General features: G+C 41.9%; 1 protein-coding gene across 1 annotated transcript in view; it reads right to left on the bottom strand.

The window, feature by feature from the left end:
• The window catches only part of Col4a3 (collagen type IV alpha 3 chain), a 129,141-nt gene that overhangs the window by 21,572 nt on the left and 92,433 nt on the right, over window positions 1-15,136 (bottom strand). Inside the window, exons 30-38 of the mRNA XM_006990362.4 lie at window positions 14,290-14,440; window positions 13,860-13,973; window positions 12,641-12,808; window positions 10,487-10,576; window positions 10,009-10,143; window positions 4,455-4,553; window positions 3,531-3,620; window positions 3,061-3,200; window positions 893-1,019 (exon numbers count right to left, since the gene is read on the bottom strand). Of these exons, the coding sequence (XP_006990424.1) occupies window positions 893-1,019; window positions 3,061-3,200; window positions 3,531-3,620; window positions 4,455-4,553; window positions 10,009-10,143; window positions 10,487-10,576; window positions 12,641-12,808; window positions 13,860-13,973; window positions 14,290-14,440 (1,114 nt within the window). The remainder of the gene's footprint in view (window positions 1-892; window positions 1,020-3,060; window positions 3,201-3,530; window positions 3,621-4,454; window positions 4,554-10,008; window positions 10,144-10,486; window positions 10,577-12,640; window positions 12,809-13,859; window positions 13,974-14,289; window positions 14,441-15,136) is intronic.

A 15,136-nucleotide genomic window follows, 5' to 3' on the forward strand; every position in this document is an offset into this window, starting at 1 on the left:
AGGTCCTCAGTGCCTCAGAATGCCACTGTGTTTAGCAAAGTGGTTGTTAAAAATTGGGGCTGACAAGATAACTAAATGGGTAGTGATGCTTGCTGCCAAGTCTGATATCCTGAGTTCGATCCCCAGGACCCACACGTTGGAAGGAGTGAGTGCACTGATTCCCATAAGTTCTTCTTGCCAGTTGTCCTCAGACCACCACATGCATCCTACAGCAAACAAATACCACACTCACTAGGAATGAATGAATGAATGAATGAATGAATGAATGAATGAATAATAAATAAATAAATAAATAAATAAAGCGATTTCTAATAAGTTAATCAAAACTGAGGATTCTTGTCCAACACTAGGGCCATCTTTGTAAGAGATGAGGATGAAAACTCAAGGGGAGGCAGGAAGAGATGGCTCTAGCCAAGCCCCGAGGCCTCTTGAGAATCAGCCTTAGCAGCACTTTGGTCTCGGAGTCCTGGCTTTCAGACCGTGAGAAAACAGGCTTCGGCGAAGTCACCCAGCCTATGCATGCGTCACAAGCCCGGCTAGCTATCTCATTCTAACCTAAGACTGTGCAGGGACAACGCCATTGCATGCTCATTGGCTGAATTGGTTGAGGCAGAACTTCAGAGGTGTTGATGACAAGGGCAGGTGTTGAGATACCGGTCTCGTAAACAGTAAAATGAGGCCGCTTCTGATTAATTCGCTATTTTTTTTTTTTTTTTTTTTTTTTTTTTTTTTTTTTTAGTGCCGTAGAGTTAGAAGTTCAAAGTTGAATCAAAACAGTTGTGGCATGTACACCCAAAATTGTAGCTTTCCGTTTACAAAGATGGTTCTAAAAGGTAAAGGCCATCCCACACCCACTGCTTACACCTTTCTGAACTGTAAAGCCGGTGCTCACCTGGGTGGCCAGGACTCCCAGGACTCCCAGGGGCTCCGTCAGGTCCAGCAGGCCCCGGTTGTCCAGGTGGCCCAGGCGGGCCTCTTTCTCCTTTCGTTCCTTTGACGCCCGGCAGTCCTGGTTCGCCCTTAAATTCAGTCAAACACCTTTAAAGTTCTCATATAAGCTGGGGATGTGGTTAGGTGGGGGTAAAAACCTGTTATTCATTTACCAGTCCCTGCTGAGTATCTGCCACAGGCCCGTGCCCTGAAATGTATGGGGGATAGGTTAGCTGCACCTTTTGTGAGGCCCAAGGCAAAACGGAAATGTAGCTCTCTCATTTTAAAGACAACTGGAAAGGTTTCAGGAGAACGGTGGTAGAACCTTTAACCAAGATGGGGACTTGGACAGCACTGGGTCTATGTGATGACAGACTGCATACCCATATATGATGCCCACAGCCCCTGCCTTCGTGGACTTCAGAGACCAGCTGGGAGACAGATATCAAAAAAGTCACACAACTAGAAATGGACAAAAATCGTGGTGATTGACAGGGAGCAAGAAGTAGGCTAAACAGAGAGGTGTCCTGCAGATACAATGTTTAAAGACATTTGTATGCCAATCACATGTTTAAAAACATCCTTTCACTGACTTAACGGTCATCATCACACCTGTATCTCAGACCAATGATCATTCAAAATTTCTGTCACGGCTGATTGGAATGTATTATCTTCTTACCGAGACTCCCTAACCTGATAAAATCCAGTCGGTGGCCAAACTGAGAGCTCTGAAGATTCCGTGTGGTTATTACCTCCAAAAACCCAAATCTAGACAGAGCTGATAGTGAGCTGAGCAAGAATCCAATCAAATAGGATTGCTCTTTGAGGAAATACCCTGGTGGAAGGCGTCTCTTTGGTTTTCTGAAAACCAGTCAAAATGAGGGGGAAATTGTGCTTCGGATACTGAAAGCATGTTTTCTTAAGTCTTGGCAGGTTCTAAATATTTTCCTTCTCGTTTTGACAATGGCTACTGCAGATGATAGATGTTGGAAATGGTACTAGCAGTGGTTCCTTGTAGCTGTCTCGAGACAGGTTCTCATGTAACCGAGACCGGCCTCCAACTTGTGTAGTCAGTGGTGACTTCACTACTGCTCATCCTGTCTCCACCTCCCAGGTGCGGGGACCACGGGTATGAGAGACAGTGCTAAGCTGCTAGCTCAAAAGACACGACTTCTGAGGCACCACCTTTATGCTCTGGATCCTTAAACCCTTGAACAGCGGATGAAAAACATCTGCTCCCTTTACAAGAACATGCACCTGAAGATTTTACATCCAATTTAGCAGATTAGTGGGTCCCTTGGGATGCTGCAGATTTCTCCAGGGAAGGCCACGGAATCCCATATTTTAAAGTCCTGCCTCCTGGAATGTCTGTTAACAACTCTATACAGTGTAGCTCTGACGCATAGTGTTAAGTGAAGAAAGAAAGGTTGGATGGAAATAAACCGGAAAGAGCAACCAAGTCACCCTCAAACATCTGGTTACTGCCACACATGTAGTGACTTAATAGCCAACCTCAGTCTGGTGGAACACAAGCTCTGAGAAAGACCACCGCAGCAAGGCAAAAGCATTGCGTGTAGCGAAGTGAAAACATTTAAAAAATCTTCTAACACAAAAATACACATGGGCATCATAGCCTCTTCTTTTCTTCTTGAAGCTGTAAAGTTATTTTATCCTATACCTTTTATTATATCTTAAGAAGACAAAGAATTTTGCACATAGAATGCAAAAGTTCTGCATGAAAAACAGCAAGAACAAAAATTTTATATGAGATAAAAACCACGGTTTGGGTCCGGAGGAAAGAAAGAAACCCTGCCCTGTCAGAGTGTGTGTGTGTGTGTGTGTGTGTGTGTGTGTGTGTGTGTGTGTGTGTGTGCGCGTGCGTGCGCGCCACCACTACCCCCTGCTGGGAGCACACTTAAACTGCAGGGGCAGAGAAATTTCCCAAGTTGACAGCATGAGATGGCCTCAGTTGCAAAATAGGGACATGTTAAAAAAAACAAAACAAAACATAGCTGTTCAAATGTATAGAAATCTCTTCTTTTTCTGGCTACACTGAATCTGGTCTTTGTCGATACTTTAAAGTCACATTTTGATATCGACAAAATGTAACTATTTCAGTGGTCTGTGTACCTTTGGTCCCGGTGGTCCTGGCCTTGCACCTTCTGAATGACCTTGCTCCCCTTTATCTCCTCGGGGACCATGAGTCCCTGGAAGGCCTGGTCTTCCAGGTAGACCCGGAAGTCCCAAAGTTCCTTTTTTCCCTTTAGGGCCTGAAATGAGAACAGATATCGGGTAAGACGAGTGAAGGAAGGATCTCGAAGTATTGCTTGTATCCTAAGCATCTTGAAGGGTGCTCGCGTGAATCAATTCTCCAAGAAGATGGCTGCTCACAATATTGAACTATATAATGTATGATTGTTATACAACATATGTAGCTTGATACCACTCATATTCTAGTGCAAAGAGAACCTTTGTCTAAAACCAACGCTTAGTGACATAACATTTCTATTCAACAAACAAAACAATCCGAAACACAGAAAATCTACAGTTCTGACTTGCCGTGAGCTCAATGGTTTATAATAGCAGGATCAAAGCATTACCTGGCACACCCATGTTCCCCATGCTTCCTGGCATGCCGACTGGTCCTGGTCCTCCAGGATTCCCACTGCTTCCCATATCTCCTCTAGGGCCTTGGGAATAAATAAAGTCATATGACCCAGTTCCTGGGGCATATATGCTCAACACACATCTTCTGCTTGCATGAGTAGGTAAGTACAGAACTTTCTATTAAACGAAAACCCAAACAATCCAAGACACAGAGAATTCTACAGTTCTGACTTCTGAGCTGGAGGGTTTGTTGTAACAGGATGATAGCATTAGCTGGTACTACCACGTTCCCATGAGTAAGTAAGTCCAGAACTCCCAGGCCAGCTGGTTAAGGGTTAACTCTCCTTTCGCCTTCAGCTAGGGCTCACCCTAGGCCTGGGGACTTAGAATGTGGAAATCTGGGTAAAGTGAGAGTCCTATTATTAGGCCTGCTCAAAGCCATCTTAGGACCAATGTCACAGAAAAGGGTGGCTCCCCTGACCAACTGCACAGCAGACCGTTTCTGATAGCATACTGAAGGTTAATTGCTATCTAAGTCATTTTGCTGTTGGGGTTGCTGGGGGTAGGAGACTACTTTTTAATAGCTTAAAATTACTTTGCAAACTCCATAACTTGTTTATAAAAGGGAGAAAAAAGCAAAAATGACTGGAGCATTAATTTTTATATCTGATACATTTAAGATAAAGTATAAATGAGTATAAAAGAGTATAAAATGGAACCAAGTGTAGGATATATTTTAGTCGATAGATGCCAGCTACTGAACATCTTCACTTTGGTTTAATTTAGAATAACTTTCTCCTGAAACACTTTCAGGGCAGAGTTTTATGTTTAACTTAGTAAGTCTAGAAATACGTTCCATTACATTTAGGACTAGGAAAGCTTAGAGCATGATGTTTCTATTGAAGAGTCAGCCATACCTGGAGGGCCTGGTAGCCCAGGCAGTCCTGCGAGGCCTTTCTGACCTGGTAACCCTGGAATGCCTCTGTTTCCTTTTTCACCAGGATTTCCTACAAATCCTAAAGCGAAGGACCAAATTTTTAAAGACATGCATCAGTTGTAAAGCGTATGTCTAAAATTCATGAGGCCCTGGGTTCCACCCAGCACCGAAACAAGCTGGAATCTCATTGTGATCATTCACATCCTGGTCTAAATTGATAGGCTTATTGCCAACATACAATATCACACATTTATCAAGAGCCTGTGGAGATGTGGGCTTCTATCTTTTTTTTTTTTTTGCTTTATTATTTAGAGGAATTAAATAAGCTAAGATGTAGAAAGCATTGGTGTAGTGTCTGGCTTGAATCAGTTCTCAACCAATAACGGCAACTGTCACCATGAGATGCATTCAAGTGACATGTAAAAGGTTGGAGTGTATAGTTCAGTGGTAGGTCCCTTCCTTAGCATGTATGAGGTACTGGTTCAATTCCCAATACTACAAACAACCATAAGAATTTTAAGATTTAGTAACTTAGAACTTTTGCATTTTTTTATAGTGAAGCAGTACACTACACAATTCTTATATAAACAATGCTATGCTCAACCCATTTGTTAAGATTTATGAGACATTGGGTAGGTCAAAGACCCTGCCTTGACTCTTACTGTCATTCAGCAGTAACACGGATTTGAACATAGATTTTCATGGCTAGGAAGATCACTAACATTCCAGGACACCCCTCCATTCCTAAAACTTGACTTTGATCAATTTATTCTCCTGCTTATTTATATTCACCGATACTCTCTTATCAGCAGTCAGTTACAAACTTCCTTAACTGCGGTGGAACATTCTACAGTCTGTCCTTGGCTCGGCTCTGGGCCTTTTCCTGTTTATACACTTATTTACATACGAATTAAGTAAGTGTCTAGTTAACTGACAGGTCTGGTGCTGTTTTCTGGGAATAAAAAAAAAGTCATGTTCTTCTTCCCAAGTTTTCAGCTCTTAATTGAGGAGACAGACAAGCAACAAACAAGCGCCACCCAGCGAGAGAAGTTCTGTGACACAGCTGAGCACAAGAAGCGACACAAGGAAGAATTTCTGGAAGAGAGACTATTTTGTAGCTCGGCCTTGAAGACATGCAGCGTATTGGATGAAGAAAGCGTGGAATGAGACAGGATTTCCAGGCTAGACAATAGCCTAGGCAAAAAAAAAAAAAAAAAAAGGGATGATAAAAGCATTAGATTGTCTGCACTTTTTCATTTATCACCCTCTAAAAATGTATATTGTTCAATGTATGCATTTGCTCTAGCCTACAGGCCATGTATAGCTTGATTGTATTCATTCATCCATCTATGTACTTGTTTTCAATTTTATTCATTATCATTGTGTGTCTCTGTGTGTGTGCACGGGTGTTTATGATGGACCTCTGTGGGTGTGATTGTGTTATTGCCTGTGTCGGGAGGTCAGAGGAAATTTTTCTGGAGTTGGGCCTTTGTGTGAGTTCTGGAGATTGAACTGAGGTCTTCAGGTTTACATGGCAAGTTCTTTTACCCATATGTCACCTTGCAGGCCCTGGCTTGATTTTATATGGCTAGAGAACAAAGGACGGTTTGTATAACTGTAACAGTGTAACAATGTAAATTGTTAAAGGGTTATAAAAACAAACCAAGCCAAAGAAAAGTATACAATAGAGACCTCATATGGCCCACAAAACCTAACATGTACTACTTAGATGGAAACACTGTTTAGGTTTCATTAATGTTTCCTCCCCCTGCTAAACAGTTAGTTTCATTGTGACAGGGAAGCTATACCTATGTATTCAGAACATAATAAAATGCCTAACACAGAGACATTAAAAAGGAACACATACATGGTATGTGACCGGAGACAAGACTTTGTATACAGTATAAGGAGGCTGACTTCTTTCTAACACTCATTTCTTTTTTTTTCCTTTTTTTTTAAAAAAAGATTTATTTATTTATTATGTATACAATATTCTGCCTGCATGTGTACCTGCAAGCCAGAAGAGGGCACCAGATCTCATTACAAGTGGTTGTGAGCCACCATGTGGTTGCTGGGAATTGAACTCAGGACCTCTGGAAGAGCAGTCAGTGCTCTTAACCACTGAGCCATCTCTCCAGCCCCCAACACTCATTTCTTAATTTCACATATGAATACGATGTATTTAGATCGTATTTATCCACCCTTTTCCCCCCACTTCAACTCCTCCTGGATACACCCCTCCTTCCATATCCCTCTCTCAACTTCCTCTTCTTTTTCCTCCCCCTCTTCTTCCTCCTTTTAAAATAATCCCTTGGGTCCAATTAGTGCTGCCCATATGTGTATGGGTATGTGGTTCCATTCCCTGGAACATGGGCAAACTATCATGGGCCACACCATTGAAAAAAACAAAACAAAACAAACCCAGCTGGCCCTCTGTCTTGGTATTGTCAATTTGATACAACCTAGAGTCACCTGGGAAGGGGGAACCTCAACTGAAGAATTGCCTTGATCAGGTGGGTCTGTGGCCATGTCTGTCAGAGATTGTGGTTGATGTGGGAGGGCCCAGACTAAGAGGGTAACATCATCCTTGGACATGCCGGCCTGGGTTATATAGGGAAAATAACTGAGCAAGCCAGAGAGGAACCAGTAACCATCATTCCTCCATGGTCTCTGCTTCAGTTTCTTCTTGAGTTCCTGCCCTGACTTCCCTTAGTGTTGGATTATGACCTGGAAGAGTAAGCAAAGCAAGCCCTTTCCTCCCCAAGTTGTCTTTGGTCAGAGCAAACTAGAACACGCTCCCTCCTCCAGTGACCACCACCTGCCAGGAGGTCTTCTGCTGGGAGTGGGAGCCTCAGAAAGCCTTGGAGCCAATGGTGACTTGCTCGTCTGGGTCCCACTTACAAAGCCTTATTTATTCATGGAGGCTCCTCTGACTATTGTGTTTGCTGAGTTTTCTGCTTTTCTTATCTCTCCAGTATTTGAGGTCCAGAGAGCCGAGAGCACATCACAAAAAGGTCAGGTGTGACCATTGGAACCAGCTGCTTCTCCTCACAGTGACACTGGGTAAGTGCACTGGGTAAGGGACTTGACTTCTCAAGTCCTGTGTGTGAAATGAGAGTAGCAATGACCACCTGATTTCTCAATGACATGAGATCTTTCTCCACCAGACCCACCTCCTTGACTTATCATGAGACTGAGTAGATATTTGTCAATTATATAGTAGTACCTAAACATGATGATACATAAGCCTTGGTTAAATGTATAATATTTCTCCTTTATGCTTTACATTGTTCATATTCTTTTTGTATATGTATTTATTTAGACTCAAAGTAATGGCAGCCACTGCTGATTTGTACCCTCCATGTTACTTCCACATTTGGAGTGAATGTCTCTGTGTTTGAAATCCACATTTTAAAAAAGGAGGTGTGTCCTGGTGCCCCAGCACTCAAGAGATTTAAGTCAGGAGGATCTTGAGACCAACGTGGCAACATAATAAATTCAAGGCCACTATGGACTATATAATGAGGTCCTGTCTCAAAAACATACTTTAAAAAAAATGGATCATGCCAATATTAGAGAGGCTTAGATAATATGTTCCCTTTTGCTGTTCTTGAATCTGTGATCCTCAGCTATGTGTCGAAAATGCTGTGACAACATACACCTTCACTACGTTGCTTACGTAAATGATAACTGCCACCTCCTAGCTTTCTCTTATCAAAAATAAGTACATCTTATAAATTAAGCTTTCCCAAAGATCACTTATTTTTCTCTGTTGGCCAGTTGCTTGGATTTGGTCTTTCTTCAGAGTTTGTCATATGTTAATTCCAGAAAGCTCTTTGGCATGCCTGAAGAGATCAGTCTTTCTAGCCTGGGCTATGCAGAATTTGTGTTTTGAGACAGGGTCTCACCTAAGCAGCCTTGGCTGACCTGGAATTTGATGTGTAGACCAGGCTGGCCTTGAACTCCCAGGTGGAGCAGCCTTTATCTCTTGAGTATTTGGATTAAAGGCATGCACTACCACAAAAAATTCTGGCTCTATGCAGAATTTTCAAAGCAGATATTCTTTCAGCTTATAAATATTTATGTGCCAAGCATACCAATATTTATTGGTGACCATCCAATTTTTCAAAGCACATCAAAATTTTCTCCACTATAGTGTGGTTCTGCAAGCCATGGCACAATTTTTTAAAAAATGTTTTCTCTTCTGTGAGAATTTAGCTGCAAAGGAAATGTTTTACCCAGAAATTTTGTTTGTCTACAGTTGCTTGAGATGCAATCTGATCAAGAAGACTATATCTGAGCCTGCTTACAATTTGGCTTGATACTGGTTATATAATCGTATGACAAAAAACAGCTGCAAAGCCAGATAACTTGAAATAATTTGAATGGATTTGGATTTGACTTTTAGTCTAACAGCCACACCTAAAAAGTAACCATATGCTAAAAGACTAAAGTTCAAGATAACATATTTTTTTCTTACTGTTATTTTCTGAGGATTTTTGAAGATGAGAAGATGTTTTTCGATGCATTCAGAAAAATCTATCCTGATAGTTAACAAAATAAAGTAGAGTTTGGAGCAGAGGTTTCCATTTCCACCAGAAACACTGTTCTGTTGCTGTTTTTTAAATTTTTTGTTTTTGTTTATTTTTTGAGAGAAGATCTTACTCTGTAGCCCAGGTTACCTTCAACCTCACAATCCTCCTGCCTCAGCCTCCTGAGTGCTGGGATTACAAGCTTATGCCACTAAATCTGGCCACCTGGCTGGCTCAGAGAATTTTTTGAAAGAAAATAATATTAATTATTTATTTTATTATAGTGCTTTACATAAGGCCATTTTCATGCAGGAATATAAGTTACTTTGAGCAGATTTCCCTGCAGGCCCCGCCACACCCTCCTTTTTTAACCCTCTGCTCTCATTAATCTTCTTTGTTTCCTTGGACAGTTTGCATATACATTCCCTTTCATATGCACTATGTGAAAATGTTTATAAGTTTAAAATCTAGGATCCACACATGAGAGAAAACATATGGTATTTGTCTGAGACTGAATTAACTAACTTAATGTAGTTATCATGGGTCACATCCATTTTCCTGTGAATGTCCTAACCTTGTTCTTCCTCTTTCTTCTGAAAATAATTGCACTGTGTGCACATATCACTGCGTCCATCCCTCTGTTGACAGACCCCTAGGTTGGCTCTATAACTTTGGTATCATGAATAGTGATGCACTGAACATTGCAGGGTAGATGTCAGAGAGACAGATGCCATATTTTCATATACATCTAAAAAAACTGGGCTTTGAGGCTTATGATTAAAGAAATCAGCTAGTGTCTATTTAAATACAGCAGGCCAGAATGTAAATGAATTTAGTAAAAAAAGTGAATGCATTCAGTGAGTAACATAGTATTGTTCATGCTTGGTTTCCAAATGGCTGTATGACTGGACAGGTGGCTCAGCACAGTCCTCATTTGTCAACTAAAGTTGACAGTTTCTTAGTCCAAGAATCAGCCGACTCCAAACTCAAACATTTCTTTACCTTTGAGCCCAGCTTCTCCTTTGTCCCCTTTTAAGTATGGAAGTTGGGAAGGCCCAGGAATCCCCTTCTCTCCTCGTTCACCTTTGGCTCCTGGGCGTCCTCTTTCGCCTTTTATTCCTGGAATTCCAAGGCTACCTGACAGACAGGAGTAACAACATCAGGTCTTCAACTCATGACTCACGCATCAGAAACCAAAGTTTAGCAGAGTGCATAATAAAACAGAACAAAAGTGTGAACAGCGCCGAGAGCTTGATAGTGTTTCCGAACACACAGCCACTCAGCAGTGATGGTGTAAGCTTGCAGGGTGAAAATGAGACCCATTCAAATGGGAGGAGGGAATACAAAACACAGAAAAAAGATCAAATATGCTCTTCGCTCACAGCTAGTTTTTCTTAAATAACAAATGTCATTTATTTTGTGACTAAGTAAGTGAACACTATCCATACCTCATGCCACTGAGAAAGACACCATCACTCACCTCTCTGCCCCTGTGAACCTGGTTTCCCAGGAGGCCCTGGAGGGCCAGTGGTTCCAGGATAGCCCATCATCCCAAGCTCTCCTTTATCGCCTATGGGGACAGATGAACACAAAGTACTCTATGATATATAGAATATGAAAAACAAAATATTCTAGAAAATAGAATAATGTATACAGAGAAGTTGGGAGTGAATGGTTTTTGTAAGTCCGAAAATAACAAACTTGGTGTAAGAGATGGGTCAATGTCTTTTAAAATTTCACGGGTCTGTGTTTCATTACAGCCAATCACACCGCGATTGACAACAGATGCCCTGAACTTCTGGTGCATTGGCCATCTTACCTCCTTCCCAGTACAATTTTCATTTGACTCTTTCACAGTACGTAATCAACTAAGGTTTGTCTTCATTTTTTTTTAAAGTAGTATTCTAAGCAATAAGGTTTTATTCTGACATTTTCATTTATGTATGCCATTATACTTTGTTCTTATTCCTCCCAAAGTTGGTTTTTAAGTGTGGTTTTGATGGCTCACTCCTATTATGGGAGATGTGAATCTAGTACCAAGAACAGAGCTGGCTCCAAAAAGCCAGTTCATGTACCAAGGTTGGATCCTGATCCTACTGCCAGGGGGCCCCTTAAGCAGATCAAGCTACACCACTGTCTCGCTTATGCAGAGGGCCAAGTCCAGTCCCATGGAGACTCCACAGCTGTTGGTCTAAATTTCATGAGTTCCCATTGGTCTAAATTTCATGAGTTCCCACTAGTTTGGTTTGGTTGTCTCTGTAGGTTTCCCCATCACAATCTTGATGCCCCTTGCTCATAGAATCCCTCTTCTCTCTCTTCGACTAGACTGCTGGAGCTCGGTCTGGCCTTACCTTCTTGTAGGAGGGAATGGAGGGTGGATTGGGAGGGGGAGGCTGGAGGGGCAGGAGCAGGGAAGAGGAAGATATTTGATTGGTATGTAAAATGAATAAAAAAGTCTTAATGAAAAAGATTAATATATATATATATATATATATATATATATGTATTATGTATTTTAAAAAAGAATAGAGCTGGCACATATGAGAAGCCCAGTATTAGGAACCAAAGTATAATGTGCCTGTTAAGCCATTATCCTGGTCTCCTCCCTGGAAGGGAGACCAGTGGAGTCCTTATGTCCTGAGGAAACAATGTTCTTTACAAATGAAGGAATGAGAAAACAACCACAAATCACAAAGAATTAGGAGATATAATATTATGGACAATTCTGTGACCATACTTTAGATGACTTAGATACAATGGGCAAATTTCTAGAGCAACATAGAACCAAAGTGGACTCACAAATTAATAGAAAATCAACTAGAACTGTTTCTTTTTTTTTTTTTCTTTTTTTTTTCCGAGACAGGGTTTCTCTGTGTAGCTTTGCACCTTTCCTGGGACTCACTTGGTAGCCCAGGCTGGCCTCCAACTCACAGAGATCCGCCTGGCTCTGCCTCCCAAGTGCTGGGATTAAAGGTGTGTGCCACCACCGCCCAGCCAACTAGAACTGTTTCTAGCCATTATAAATTTATATCCAACTGATAATTATGTGTATGGGTGTCCCAAGAGGCTAGAAGAGGATGGCAGATTCCCTGGAGCTGGAGTCACAGGTGGTCATGAGCCACCTGATGTGGATCACTTGGACAAATATCAAGTGGTCTTAACTTCTGAGCCATCTCTCCAGACCCCGAACTGATAATATAAAGACTTTCCACAAAAAAGAGTCCAGACCCAGATGACTTCACCAATGAACTCTATCAAGTGGTCAAGGAGTAGTAATTCTTTATAATTTCTTCTAGGAAGTACTACAGGAAAACTCATTTCCAGCCTGTTCTCTACAGGGCCAGTATTGACTGAAACAGGATTGAGCCATCACAAGAAAATTGGCCAGTGTTTCTTGTAAATATAAATGCAAAAACCTCAACAAAATACTAGTTGGTATCTTACAATATGCAAAATTACTCCAAAATAGACATATCCTGGGTAATTATAAAATATAATGGTTTTATTCTCCTGCTCTCCTGCCCCTTGATCCTTCCCTCTTAAAATAATTAAGGAGAAAAAGCATACAGTATGCAGAGTGACCTGAGGGGGAAAACATGGAAGAAGACTTAGAAGACAATGGCACAAAGGATACCTGGCGGCCCTGGGAATCCTGGAGTTCCTGGATATCCTTTTTGGCCTGGTGGTCCCATCTCACCTGGATGACCTGGCATTCCTGGTGGCCCAGGTTCTCCAGGGACTCCTGATCTGTCCAAGCCTGGGATGCCAGGGTCTCCCTTTGGCCCTGCATCACCTCTTCTACCTACAGATGAATAGATGAAGAGATGGATGAGTTACCTTCAGATGAATAGATAGATGAACGAGTGACTTAACAAATGCCTACCCTACCACCTCCAAAAGTGTTTTGGTGTTGATTGTTTAGCTACGTGAGGTTGGGTAAACAGCACACTTATCTGTGTGTTTGTTTATTGTCTCCCCCTAAAATTTCCCAGCTCCCCATTGCTCTAGCAGTATCCATTTCAGGGCTCACTCAGTGATGAAGGGAGAGCACTTATGCTGATTTCTGAATGCTGCAGGTGCATTCTGGGACTGTGCTTCATGCCGTTTCCCAGTCTTTCACCTTAGACCTACATAGCAGCTCCCAAGAAGAGAACTCCCATATGCTTCTGCAAACAGTACTGTCGCTGTAATGATTAAGGTGTTGGCCAAGAATTTATCTGTGACAGATAAGCAGAATGCTAGTCTACAGACATTAACGGAGTTCTAGGGAACTTTCCCTAGGAGCCATCACCAGATCTGGTTGAAAGGGTCCAAGTAGGTAGAGTGTATTTCACAACACCTACATTGGTCATGCAATCTTACTCACTTGGGTTTATTTTCATAAATCTTGGTTTCATGTTGCTTATGAAATAATCAACTACATGTTTTAGTTTACAACTAAGCAGGCAGCTTTGTGTACATTTGCTTTATTTTAATCATTGTAAAGTTACTATTTCCTTATAGAAGTTTTAAAAGTAAAATATTGATTGAAAGTTTATGTATATGAATATTTAGTGATGACTCATCTATTTGCCAGTCTATCTTTATCATCTAATCTGTTGATAGAGTTCATATTTCCTTACATAAGAGAGACAAATCAACTCACTATTAAGCTTGAGTCTCTTAGTATAACCAGTACACACTGCTATTTGGAATATCCATAAAAGCCAGGTTTATATTTCCAAAAGAACATGTTTTGTTGAACAGCAGTCAAGACTTGCTGCTGGACAGTTTCCATATTAAGTAGCAAATGACAGAGCCAGAGGCCACATCATCTGCCTACCTAGTTCCTGAATGGGAGGCCTTCCTCTTACCTGGTTGCCCTTTCAATCCATTTAAGCCCGGAAGTCCTTGGGCACCCCTGGGTCCCTGGGTACACCTCCCTGGGAGCCCTTTTGCTCCAGGTGGTCCAGGCTGCCCTGGGTCTCCTGCAATAGAGAGTCCAAGAGTTTGTTCAGGTGCTGAAGCCCAAGGTTCCAGTGTTGCTGTCCCCATATCATTCTGTAATGTCACCTTCCCAAACCAGACCTATATTTAATACTGTCAACATGCTTGTATAGAGGACATTCACGAAAAAAGGAAGAAGTAAGGAGGGGAGGAACATAGAACAGTCGCATTGAATGGGAAAAGAACTAGGCCTTTTTTAAAACTGATTTATTCACTGAGATGGAAATGCTTAGAGCCCCTTGGAACACCTGCAGTGGAGCTCACTGAGGAGAAAGGAAATCACACTTGGCATTGTACCTGGAGGCCCATCAAGACCGTCTTTTCCTGGAGTTCCAGGGAGGCCTGGAAATCCGGGGAGTCCAATTTCTCCATTTTCCCCGGGATCGCCTCTTTCTCCTGGAAAGCCAGGTTTTCCTGGTTCTCCGGGTGTGCCTACTCCTGGTTCTCCCTGCAGCAGAGACATTAGTTTAGTGCCCCCAATGGAGTGCTTCTCAGTTCTACTTGCTAGGGATGCTCCGAACTAGTTTGCACAGACATTACAGTGCTGTGGATATCACTCTGTATAAATAAACACTGATTGGCCAGTAGCCAGACAGGAAGTATAGGCGGGACTAACAGAGAGGAGAATTGAGGGAACAGGAAGGCAGAGGGGGAGACTGCTGGAGCTGCCACCAGGACAAGGAAGATGTAAGGCACCAATAAGCCACGAGCCATGTGGCAAAGTGTAGATTAATAGAAATGGGCTAAATATAAGAGTAAGAGCTAGACAATGATAGGCCTGAGTTAATGGCCAAGCAGTTTAAATAATGTGAGCGTCTGTGTGTTTATTTTGTAAGTGGGCTCTGGGACTGGCGGGACTTGTCGGGAGCTGGAGAGAAATTCTCCACCTACACTACAGTTCAACAAATATTTCCCTTTCAACTTTAGACAATGACCTTTCACAAAAATCCTGCTTCAGAATATGCAGGACACATTTCATTGAAGAGAGTATAAGTATCCCTATGTACTCTGAATGTTTATGAAGTCATTAATAAAGGAATAGAAATGCAAGTTTCCACTGGAACTTGCTGTGCCCTTATCAGACAAGTCCCAAGTGTCTTATCTGATAAGGGCACAGCAACTGCTGATTGTAATTGCCCCTCCC

Source organism: Peromyscus maniculatus, chromosome 13 (assembly GCF_049852395.1).
Source record: "Peromyscus maniculatus bairdii isolate BWxNUB_F1_BW_parent chromosome 13, HU_Pman_BW_mat_3.1, whole genome shotgun sequence".
Lineage (NCBI taxonomy): Eukaryota > Metazoa > Chordata > Mammalia > Rodentia > Cricetidae > Peromyscus > Peromyscus maniculatus.